The sequence below is a fragment of the Bubalus kerabau genome, chromosome 4 (assembly GCF_029407905.1).
Source record: "Bubalus kerabau isolate K-KA32 ecotype Philippines breed swamp buffalo chromosome 4, PCC_UOA_SB_1v2, whole genome shotgun sequence".
NCBI classification, from domain to species: domain Eukaryota; kingdom Metazoa; phylum Chordata; class Mammalia; order Artiodactyla; family Bovidae; genus Bubalus; species Bubalus kerabau.
This window is the reverse complement of record NC_073627.1, coordinates 164,377,820-164,390,385: the sequence shown is the minus strand read 5'-3', so window position 1 is coordinate 164,390,385 and position 12,566 is coordinate 164,377,820. Positions and strand designations below refer to the sequence as shown.

The window sequence follows — 12,566 nt, the reverse complement described above, 5'->3', positions numbered from 1 at the left end:
AGCATGGCTCTGGCGGTCCCATCACCAGGCTTCTGAGAGGCGACGTCAGACAAGTTATGTTCTGCGATAAGGCTTTATAGAGGTGAAGGAACTAACCTGTTTCTTTGTCTTCTGTGTCTTCAACCTTCCCCCCTCTTTCCTTTCCTCTTCTGCCTGCTCCCTCCCCCAGCTGTTCAGCATGAGGAGCTGGAGTGACATGCGGCAGGAGGTGATGTTTCTGACCAACGTGAACAGCTCCAGCTCCTCCACCCAAATCTACCAGGCCGTGTCCCGCATCATCTGCGGCCATCCCGAGGGCGGGGGCCTGAAGATCAAGTCCCTGAACTGGTACGAGGACAACAACTACAAGGCCCTCTTCGGGGGTAACGGCACGGAGGACGATGCTGGCACCGTCTATGACAACTCTACATGTGAGTGTCTACGCAGCCAGGCCCTGGCACCACCTCCGTCCCAGACTCAGCCCTGTGGGCCCCCTCTCTCCTGCTTACCCTCGTCCTACATAGCAGCAGTGGGTACTTGTTTACATGTCTATTTGCCATCCAGACAGAGCTCCTAGAAGAGGGAATCTTCTCCTAATCAGCGAACTATCCCCACTTGTGTGAAAGGGGACTTGGCACGTCCCAGGCATACAGTGTTTTTATCAAGTGAATGAATGATTGAACGTCACTCTCTCCAGTTTTCTGGGGTATGTCTGAAGGTGGTTCCCAGAGTGCTCAAGGTTCTTCTCATTCTCCCCATCTCCCTTCCCTTTCCCCCCTGCTCTCCTTGAGATATGCTTTATAATAAAAACTTAACAATAACAACAATAATGAAAGATAGCATTTAGGGAACATTTCCTATGTCCTTTGCATTTTTTTTTTTAAGTTAACTCATTTAACCCTTATGGTAACCCTGCAAGGAAGGTTTTTTGTGTGTTTTTTTTTTTTTTTTTTTTCTTTTTTGGCTGTGCGGGATCACAGCTTGTGGGATCTTAGTTCCCTAACCAGGGATGGAACCTTGACCTCTGTCAGGGAATTCCTTGCAAGGAAGGTTTTATAGCCCCACATTTTGTAGGCTTGGAGAGGTTCAGTGAGTTGGTCAAAGTCACACTGTTGTTAATTCACAAGAACCCGGATGAAACCCGGTCTGCCTGGCTCCATGCTTTTTGTCCCTAAACACATGACCTCCAGAATACCTGTTCATGGTGGCGTGTGTGCCATCAGACTCAGGCATTTGATCTGCTGTTTGTTTTCGGTTCTTAGCTACAAGGTGTCATTAGAGAACCTTGTTACACCCTATCTGCTCCCCACGCTTGGGCAGTTTTGTGGTGATGTGTGTCCTGTGCCTGTGGCAGCGAGGAGCCTGTGTTACAGCTGTAGACAATGGCATTGTTTTCCTTGAAAACATGATGCAAGTGAGCCTTTCTCCATTTCTAACCGCAGGTGTGTCTTTCAGACACTGAGTGAGGTGGCTTTTAGTGCATTACTGTAACATAAGAACCTTTTATTCTTCTCTGGAGTGAAGCACTCCAGCCGTGGCAGGTTGCTTTGTGAGCCTGAAGGGAAGGGCGCTGTAGGCAGTTTTCTGAAATGCCATCCCCTCTGCTCCCTCTCTTTGTAAGTCAACCTGAGGGAGCCTTCATTTTCACAACAGCTACAACTGTGAGCAAGTCCTCTTTTTTGTTTTTGTTTTTAAATACTGTCTTTGCAGCATGTAGAGGATACTTGGAATCTAAAAGAACCCACAGTGAAATTTTTTAAAAATTTGGGAATCTTTCTGGATAATCAAACCTTATTATCTATTATGACTTCGTATTTTTCACTTTGGGATATTCATTACATTTATTACAGGTACTTGTTATGAGACTTAGTAATTGAAGGGAGATTTTTTATTTCTGCTTGAAAACTAAAGTCTGAAATTCAACCCTCTGTTTCCAGTGGAAGCAAAGTGTTGCAGGCTGGCGTTAAGTCATCTAGAGTTACAACTGTAGGCTTGTGCATAGTAAAAAGTATTTTTCTATATTGTCTCAGTTGTGACATCATCAGTGTTATAATAAACTTTGATTATTTATCCAGCATTGTTCTAGGTATCATCTCAGTTAATCCTCTCCACGTCTCTCCTAAGTAGATGTCATTAACTTTAATTTTACAGAGGAGTCAACTGAGGCACCAATCTGAAGTTGTGACATAACCATTAAGTGGCAGAGCTGAGATTTAAACCTATGACTGACCAGCTGGTTCTAAAGCTTTTGTTAGTTTCTACAAATATATGACCATACGTACAAATATTTGCCTTTCATCCTTTTCACAGCTCCTTATTGCAATGATTTGATGAAGAATCTGGAGTCCAGTCCTCTTTCTCGCATCATATGGAAAGCTCTCAAGCCCCTGCTTGTTGGAAAGATCCTGTATACACCTGATACTCCAGTCACAAGGCAGCTTATGACTGAGGCAAGCTACCTGGGCCCAAGAAGCCCTCAACAAACTCTTCCTAGAATTAAGAACAAAAATATAAAGGTGGCTTCAGATGGAGTGTATTGAGTATACTTTTCTGGGATTTCCAAGAATGAGGACCTCCAATCTGACCTAGGCCCCAGTTGACTGTTGAGGGCCAGCTCTCCAGTCTTGGGTGTTTGAATCCCTGCTGCAGGCAGGCACTTCTTGGGGATGGGAAGGACAGGAAAAGGGCTTCTATGATGGAGTGTCTTTTCAGGGAGTAGCTGAGTTTCTCATGTGTCTGCCCCTCTTTTATTTTTTGCTGCTCCTGGCTTCCTGGTTGACTCCAGGTGAATAAGACCTTCCAGGAACTGGCTGTGTTTCATGATCTAGAAGGCATGTGGCAAGAGCTCAGCCCCAAGATCTGGACCTTTATGGAGAGCAGCTCAGAAATGGACCTTGTCCGGGTGAGTGTCCCTCTGATTATTGTATGCCTGCTTGATGCTCTTTACTTCCCAAGAAGTGACTGAGAGGAGAGTTATTTATTTACATTGAACCCAGTACAGAGGGAATAAGCACAGCTCAAGCCCCAGGGCTGTCACTTGGCAGAGGTACAGGTGATGGTGCACAGATTACACCGTCTCATGCACATCAGCGTCAAGGCATCTGATAGTCAAAATCAGAGTTCCAGGAAACTTAGGACTGGTGTTTGGAGGAAGAATTTGGTGATTACAAGACCTTAATTATTTTCTGGCTGTAGAGCCACAGCACCTTGCTCAGCCCTACTGTGTCCTGGTAGGTCTTGGACAGAGGTGTGCGAGGAAAAGCCTGTTCTGCAGACTCATCACAGATACTTGCTCCCCAAGGCGCCATGTGAGTGAGGAGCCGCTGTTACTACGTGGAGGGGAATTTCACTTAGTGCTTCAGAACTACTTGAAAAGGGATAAGTGCTCTGAAGACAATTGGATTCAGAAGCAGAGGAGTCTGAGCAAGAATGAAATGTCTCCTTTGCTTGAGCCTGAGTGCCATTTAATCACATCATCCTGCCTTGGGCTGAGTCAGAGAATCATTAGACTATTTCCTGTCTCCATGGTGAGAGAGGCCTCTTCCTTTTGTTCCTGGTGCTATTAAGCACGAATGGATTTTGCCAGGTTTCTTGTCTTGACACGTCATTGATCAGAAAGGCAGCTGGGTGTTACAGGTGGTATATCTACCCAGAGAGGTCCTCTCACAGGCTGAGGACCCTCCCGAGATGCCCTAGGAGGGACCATACCCTGGGGGACCTTCCAGTGATGGGAAAGCTGAGTCATCTTTGTTGCACTGGTCCTGCAATTTAATTCTTAAATTGGGAGCCTTTAAAAACCAAGGGACTTTAGTCAGGGAAGCATGAACAATAATTTGTATGGATCGAGTGAATAATTCCTGTCTAATAATAACAACAACAACTTATACCTATCAAGGATGGTTTCTGTTGAGCTCCAGTCTCTCCTCCAAAAGGGATTCATGTGGTTCAGCCACAAACAGTGTCATAGATCTTGGTGTGGTCTCAGGCGTCTTCTTCTGGTCATCTCCTTGGAATCTACATTCCTACTTGTTGGACTTCTCTCCTTCTGAGTCTCAGAGGGTGATGAGGGGCCATGTTGAAGGAACTCCATGAATTTTAGTTTGTAGGCAGATAGATGCTTCCCCCGCTTTTAAATAGGGAGTTTGACTTGGATGCTCCAGAAGGTCACAGGCTGTCAGTTCTTGTGGGATGAGGCCCTTGTCAACATGGCCGTGGCATTCATTGGAGATCCTGCTGGAGAACCCAGGATGTGCAGTAGGAAATGTAGGAGCTGTGGCTGGGGAGAAAGGTGCGGTGTGTGGTTGAGAGGGCCTTGGGTGTCAAGCCAAGGACTTTACTTTAAGCTCTGACACACCATTACCAAACCCATGGAAGGGTTTTCGGCAATGTATACATTACTCTGGTTTGACAGGTGGGTTGAAGAGAGGAAAGATGGAAGGCAGAGACCAGGGCAGAGGCTACCCTGGTGGGGTAAAGCCTGGTGACTGATTGGTTGTGGAGGGGTGAAAGAGAGGGAAGTTTTGGGGTGATTCTTAATTTCTAGCTGATGGATGGTAGGCATGTCCAACAAGTCAGTGGATACTAGGGCTTGGAGTGTAACTGGTTGGTTAGGCTGGAGACACCAGTTAGGGACTCATCAGCCTGTGGGTGGAAGTTGAAGGAGCTTCCTCCATGGGCTTTCTTTTCTCTACTAAGGAGTGTTTACTTCACTTCACAAGCTTGGGCTTCTCAGTCCTCTGCAACCCCTGCAGCCTCACATCTGGTACATGAGGCAGTGCCTGAGACTTCTGGTTCTGTTGGGGTAGCTCTTTCTTTTTTTCAACTTTATTGAGGTACAATTGACAAATTAAAAGTGTATGTATTTAACGTATACAACTTGGTGTTTTAATATATGTTTGCACTGTGAAATGATCACCACATTGGAGCTAAGTAACATGTCCCTTCCTTCACCTGGTTACCTCTTAACAAGTGTCAAGTATACAGGATGGTATCACTAACTATGGTCACCATGCTATACATTAGATCCTCAGATCTAATAATGGGAATGTCATACCCTTTGACCTCTGTGTTTCCCCAGCCCCCTGGCAACCACCCCTCTACTCTGTGATAGCTCTTATCTTCTGCTGTGTCTGGCTCTGTCTGCACCTGTTCTATCCAGAGGAACCCACAGATCTGGAGGCACTTCTTTGTTGGGTCATGGAACCCACTGATACTCAATTGTTCTTTCTGAGCTGCTATTTGTTTCCTTCACCTTCAGCCTCTGCTTTCTGCATGGACACTGCTCCTGAGGGTGATCTTCATACCCTAGAATCATGTAGTCAGTGATCCCACTGGGCACGTCTCTCAGGCCTTGCTGCTCTCCTTGGCTGTATTGCTCAGAAGCCGCACTGGGCAGGGCAGACCTCACCTCAAATACCGCATGTCTTCACTCAGGTTTTATTTGTTCAGTTCAAGTCTCAAATAAAATCATTTCAGAATCGCTAACCCATCCCCCTGTGCACCTTTGTGAGATACAATTTTGTATCTATTATGTTAATAAAAATACATATCCTAACTGATGACAATATAATTTGTTATTCCCTGTAGGAAAGCAATTTGGAATGAAAATTGTAAAAACCATAAAAAGTGTGTTATCCCATGTACTTCCATTCCACACACCCTCAGGGATGTATCCCATACAGAAATAATTTTAAAGAAAGAAGTCACCCTACGAAACAGAATGTTATTGCTATAATAATTGTTTTTTGTGAAAAATTAGAAATAGACTAAATGTTTCACAGTATGGGAATAGTTAATGAAATTATAGTTTATATACCCTATAAAAACTATTATGCTCCCATTAAGATAATAAATATGAAGCCACATGGGGAAAAGCTTAAAATGTTAGTAGAAATGAGACTGATTTTAAGAATAGCAGAGTTTGGCCTTTAGATATTCCATTTCAGTAGAGTCAAAGTTTCCTCTGCCTTCTTGAAGGTATGACAGGAGTTGTGGCTGATTCTCTTTTCCATCAGCTGAGGTTGAAACAGACACATTTTTCTGGCAGCATATCTTTGCAGGCCTCTGCCCCGGTCCTCTGCACCTGCTGGTTGAGCGCCTGATTGATTTTCCTGCTCTTCCATGTTGACCCATGTGGAGAGCCAGCCAGCTAAGGAAAAAGAAATGGAAGACAGGCCTCCTTTTCATCATGACCCATGCATCCTGTAATTGGGAAAGATCAGGTTTCACTTGGTTTAACAGCAGCATTCTTTCCCTAAGCCAAACAGGTTTGTCTTAATTCAGTCTAGAAATTAAGGTCTTTATGAGGAGTTATCAGCCTGGGTCTCAAAAGAAGAAGATGATATAATGCAGGGGGAAGGTGCAATAGAATCTGAGAGCCCATGTCTCATATCCTGACTTTGTTACATATTAGCTGTGTGACCTTATGGTTAGGGACTTAACTTCTATGAACCTGTTTTCTCATCTGTGAAATGGAAACTATTAGACATACCTTACTTATGATGTTGTATGAGGTGAAGTGTTTAATCCAACAGTAATTGTATAGATTATAAGTATGATTATTGTTGTTACTGTAGTTAATAGCATTTACTGTTAAGCTATACTGGAAACTAGATTCAGACTGGACTGATATTGACTGGTCAACTCCATGCCTATTAGTGTATGATTCATCCTTGGTAAAAAGTTATTTTTTTCAGCCTCAGTGGTCTCACCTATAAAATGGAAACACTGTTACCTACCTCACAGTTTTTATAAAGATATAAAAATGACAATGCATGTGAAAGGGTTTTGTAAATCATATAGTGCTCATCAAGACTTAGTTGTACTTTGTCATTGGAATGGCAGACACTGTTGGACAGCAGAGGCAATGATGACTTTTGGGAACAGCGACTGGAAGGCTCAGACTGGACGGCCAAAGATATCATGGCATTTCTGGCCAAGCACCCAGAGGATGTGCAGTCCACCAACGGCTCCGTGTACACCTGGAGAGAAGCCTTCAATGAGACCAACCAGGCAATCCAGACCATCTCTCGTTTCATGGAGGTGAGGAACTGTTCCATGGACCATTTAGAAAAGGCTTTGGCTTCTTTCTCTGAGATGATGCAATACGATTCAGACTGGAGTAAAGTTTAGAAATTTTGTGTAGTCTTATTTACAGTAGCATCCCTCCAACCTAATACATGTTGTGTATGAAAAGACACTTAAAAATACAGGTGGTATATGAAAAAGCACTCAAAAAAATGTTAGTTGAATGAATGAGACAGACACAGACCTAACTTCTAGCTTTATTCTGTCTGACTCAAGAATATCTCTGTCCATTGTCTTCTATTTTTTCCTATGTTTTGATATCCAACTACCTAATGGCAACAAAGCAGTCCCTTAAAAAATACTTATGAAACTTACATACAATCTAATAGGACTGATTACATTTAAAAAATTTGAGTCCTAAAAATAATGTGACTTAATAGGGACAAATGCAAGTTTTTTTGGTCTGTTTGATTAGTTGTTATGACTCAAAATTACGAAGAAAGCAGAAGAAAATGAGGCCTGATCATTGTTTAAATCCCTTTCCCTCCACAAAAATCAGTGAGTAACTTATCTCTAAAATACATTCAACATTTCTCTTAAATTGCTAAGGTGAAAACCCAAATAATCCATTTTCAATTGAATATTGGAGAATGATGTGAGAGGATGAAGATTAAATAAGACATGCAGTTAGCACTTCTCTCTTAGCGTAGACGCTGCCTTGGCCACGGCTTGTTTTCCTGGCCGTCAGCATTCTCATGATGGCTGTTCTTCCTTCAGTGCGTCAACCTGAACAAGCTCGAACCAGTAGCAACAGAGGTTCTGCTCATCAACAAGTCCATGGAGCTCTTGGATGAGCGCAAGTTCTGGGCTGGGGTCGTGTTCACTGGAATTGCTCCTGGCAGTGTCGAGTTACCGCATCATGTCAAGTACAAGATCCGGATGGACATTGACAATGTGGAGAGGACGAATAAGATCAAAGACGGGTAAGTGGAATCGCATTGTACCAGCCAGTCTTAGAGAAGTCAAGAGCAGCTAATGTGATTGGAGATACTTTAATAATTTTGTAAAAATTTCAAACAAAGATAAATCAGCGGCATGATTTTGGTGTCACTGGCACATTCATGGTGGAGACAGCTGTTTCAAAGGTCGTAAAATATCCTTGTCTTTTCATTTTGCATTTCCATTCAAGGGAATTAGTCCTAAGGAATTAAATCAACTGGAACAAAGAAAGAAGGGAAAAGACATTAGGTTCCCTGTGCTAATGCTATCCATTTCTATAAAAGGGGGCAAATAACCAAGATAAAAAATGATAAAGTGAATTTTGACACATCCACTTGTAGTAATGTTAGGAAGCAATGGAGGAGGGAAAAAAACCAAACCAGCTAGTGGTTTGCTCATTCCGATTATATCTATTTAAAAACATGTACACATCACTGAGGGTTCCCCAGGTGGTGCTAGTGGTAAATAACCCACCTGCCAGTACAGGAGACGTAAGAGACACAGGTTCAATCCCTGGGTTGGGAAGATCCTCTAGAGGAGGGCACGGCAACCCATTCCAGTATTCTTGCCTAGAGAATCCCATGGACAGAGGAGCTACAGTCCATAGCATCCCTAAGAGTCGGACAAGACTGAAGCAATTTAGTGTGCACGCATGCGTCACTGAGACCACAAAGTACGATGCAGAAATAAAAACAGTGGCTCTGTAGGCTTGTGGGTGATTGAATTTTTTGTTGTGTGGTTCTAAGGAATGTTCAATCATCTGTGGCTTGATTTAAGGTACTGGGACCCTGGTCCTCGGGCTGACCCCTTTGAAGATATGCGGTATGTCTGGGGAGGCTTCGCTTACTTGCAGGATGTGGTGGAGCAGGCAATCATCAGGGTGCTGACGGGCACAGAGAAGAAAACTGGCGTGTACATGCAGCAGATGCCTTACCCCTGTTATGTTGATGACATGTAAGTTACCAGTAAGCTGCCACCTTTACTTAACTGGCTAGCACTGTCCCCAGGTGGGGTGTGTACACACACACACACACACATGCACACACACACACACGCCAAGAGAGGAAACAGAATGCTTTGGTTAAATTTATTTTATATGTGTGTTGATACTGGTCAGAAAATTGATGAAAACAAGACTATGGCTACTGCAAAGCAGCTGTTTTTGAAGTTGTGTGGAGATTTCAGGAAATAAGATGCTAGATGTAGGTAGTTGACAGTTTGAGGCACAGGCACACATGAACACACACCACACACCAGTAATCCTCGCTCCTTTCTGGTCTACGGTTACTAGAACTTTTATTTTTCATACCCTATCCTTTTGGTCAAAATTGGCCCAATCTCCAAGTTTAAAATGTGTCAGGACGAGCACATGCCAAATATATTCACACATCCACATGTCCCCCAAATACAGAGGCATGGTGTTATGGACCTTGAAAAGCTAACTTCACATCAGTTTTTCTTCTTCTCTCAGAAAGTGGTAAGCCACATTTTCAAACAATGCAAATAAAACTGAACAAGTCCATTTTATCTTAGACTTTTTAGATAACCTTTGAGTGCTTAGTCACTGTGCTGCCAAGTGGGGACTGTGGTTCTATGGCTCATGATTTCTTGTGAGAGAGCAAGAATGGGGCAGAGATGTAGTTATTGCAGGCATCTGAAGTATGTCATGTCTCTTCCAAATTCTGGAAACTCTTTCATTCTCTGTTGTGTGAGGGTGAGAGTGTGTGTGTGTGTGTGTGTGTAGAGATCAGAGTGCAGAAGTAGCAGGGTTACTCTCCTTGTATCTCTCCTAGCTTCTAATTGAACCACCCTTTTGCTTGCAGGGTTCATTCTAGCTTTTCCAGGTCACCTGGATTTATCTTGTTTTTCACTTTCAGAAAGGTTAGCCAGTATTTTCCAATGACGCCCCTAAGCAAAGCTTTACTCTAGAAAGGACATATTAAGATGGGGACACGCCTGTTGTCACATACCCTGTAAGTGCATAAGTGGTAAAGCTGAGACTTGAACCTTGAGTTTTAGAGTCTAGATTCTGTGTCCCTTTGACTTCGCTGCATTTCGTTTTCTAGTTTGGAATCTGAAATCTGAAATGTTACTGACAGGAGCTGCATAAAGTGTGTTTCTGCACCATCTGTCGTAACAGTTGTGCAAGGCAAGCTGATAGTGAGATGACCTTGAAGATGTTGAACTTTTGTGCAAGGCAAGCTGATAGTGAGATGGCTTTGAAGATGTTGAACTTTCATGAGACAATGAGTTGGGTTTTTGGTTTTGTTGGCTTGGTTTTAGTACTTTAAAATCACATTTAGTTTAATGACCTCTGATAGTTATCTAGCTACTAAAGCAAGCCCTCAAAGAACTTTGGCATCACTTTGTTAATAGTTTGTAATCACTGCATTGCCCCACTCACGAAGCATTCCTGTCAGGGTGCACAGGTCTGCCCATCTTGGGCTTGGTCCTGGTGATTTCTCTTGCATGCCGGCCCAGAGTTGTTGGCCCAGGAGCCTGGCTCACTCTTGGCCTTTAATCCTCCCCTACCCTTCCAGCTTCCTGCGGGTCATGAGCCGGTCCATGCCTCTCTTCATGACGCTGGCCTGGATCTACTCAGTGGCTGTGATCATCAAGGGCATTGTGTACGAGAAGGAGGCCCGGCTGAAGGAGACCATGCGCATCATGGGCCTGGACAACGGTATCCTCTGGTTCAGCTGGTTCATCAGCAGCCTCATCCCTCTGCTCGTGAGCGCCGGCCTACTGGTGGTCATCCTGAAAGTAAGACTGCTTCATTGGCTCCTCCCTGTCCCCCCCGGGCTACCGGATCAGAAGAAAAGCACAGATTGTTTGGGAGGGATAGGGTCAGAGGTGCAGTTCCTGTAATTCCTTCATTTTATAATTGGGAAAAGTGATGAAACTTGAAGAGACCCTGAGAAGGGCAGCAACTTGCCCAGTGTCAACCCAGTTGGTTAGTATAGCTAGGCTGGACTGAACCTAGGAGCCTCATGTCCTAGGTGAGCATGTGCTTAACTACACCGTGCTGTCTGCTTGGCAATGGCTTGTGACAGTATCTGAGAGTTACTCATTTTCCTAGGTGTATGTACTGGTTGATGATTCTGCCAGAATTTCTAAAAACCATAATCAGAAGGATAGATACTGTTGTAGGTTAAGATTTTCTGGAAGCAGAGCCTGAGATAGAGTTTGGTGTATGTTTATTTCTTAGGGATCTATATCTATACAAGGAATAGAGAGAATGCAGGATTGAGCACAGACAGGAGTTTAACTGTGGTGCATGGCTAAGCCCCTGGGCACTCTGGCCATGGAGTTGAAATGTCCAGCCCTTTAGGTTACCCCACGGCCTCCCTCTCTGACAATCCATTGTCCCAGGTCCCTCAGTTAGTAACTGGAAAGATGTGCCCCAGGGCCGGGCAGCATTCTGCAGCTGGGACAAACCCAGAGCAGTTGCTGCCTGAGGCTGTCCACTGACAGCCAGTCAGCAAGCCTTTCCATGAAGGGGACTCTGTACAGTGCGGTTCTGTGTCCACCCCTTACTTTAATAGACGTACGTGCCAATTTTCTCTCAATTGTTTCATTAAAGAATACATCTTTTAAAAATAAATGTTTAAAGCTGTGGTACATATACACAATGGAGTACTACTCAGCCATTAAAAAGAACACATTTGAATCAGTTCTAATGAGGTGGGTGAAACTGGAGCCTATTATACAGAGTGAAGTAAGCCAGAAAGAAAAACACCAATACAGTATACTAACACATATATATGGAATTTAGAAAGATGGTAACAATAACCCTGTGTACGAGACAGCAAAAGAGACACTGATGTATAGAACAGTCTTATGGGCTCTGTTGGAGAGGGAGAGGGTGGGAAGATTTGGGAGAATGGCATTGAAACATGTGTAATATCATGTGTGAAACGAGTTGCCAGTCCAGGTTCAATGCATGATACTGGATGCTTGGGGCTGGTGCACTGGGACGACCTAGAGGGATGGAATGGGGAGGGAGGAGGGAGGAGGGTTCAGGATGGGGAGCGTATGTATACCTGTGGCAGATTCGTTTTGATGTCTGGCAAAACTAATACAGTGTTTCAGGTTTAAAAATAAAATAAAATAAAATAAAATAAAAGCAGAGGGGTACCAAGGAAAAGGAACTAACAATTGAAAACTAGCTACTAATCATTACAAGTGAGCACTTACTGATTGCCAAACACTATTTAAAACACATGCGTATGCTGTCTTAGGAGAAGGCAACGGCAACCCACTCCAGTACTCTTGCCTGGAAAATCCCATGGATGGAGGAGCCTGGTGGGCTGCATGCAGTCCATGGGGTCGCTAAGAGTTGGGCACAACTGAGCGATTTCACTTTCACTTTTCACTTTCATGCATTGGAGAAGGAAATGGCAACCCACTCCAGTGTTCTTGCCTGGAGAATCCCAGGGACAGAGGAGCCTAGTGCGCTGCCGTCTATGGGGTCGCACAGAGTCGGACATGACTGAAGCGACTTAGCAGCAGCAGCAGCAGCAGCATGCTGTCTTATGACGTCCTCACTAAGGAACCCATTT

At 44.0% G+C, this 12,566-nt stretch overlaps 1 protein-coding gene across 3 annotated transcripts in view; it reads left to right on the top strand.

Annotated features, from left to right (window-relative positions):
* Nucleotides 1-12,566, top strand: part of ABCA1 (ATP binding cassette subfamily A member 1) — a 157,032-nt gene that overhangs the window by 74,107 nt on the left and 70,359 nt on the right. For 2 of the 3 annotated variants that reach the window (XR_008713840.1, XR_008713839.1), the window contains exons 1-5: nt 2,632-2,881; nt 6,823-7,020; nt 7,783-7,988; nt 8,782-8,958; nt 10,545-10,767. Coding sequence is in view for 1 of the 3 variants with exons in the window: in XM_055579203.1 (XP_055435178.1) it covers nt 170-410; nt 2,290-2,429; nt 2,765-2,881; nt 6,823-7,020; nt 7,783-7,988; nt 8,782-8,958; nt 10,545-10,767 (1,302 nt within the window). In the remaining 2 variants the exon portion in view is untranslated. Of the gene's footprint in view, nt 1-169; nt 411-2,289; nt 2,430-2,631; nt 2,882-6,822; nt 7,021-7,782; nt 7,989-8,781; nt 8,959-10,544; nt 10,768-12,566 lie in introns of those variants that run through there. The other variant, XM_055579203.1, reaches the window with a different exon arrangement.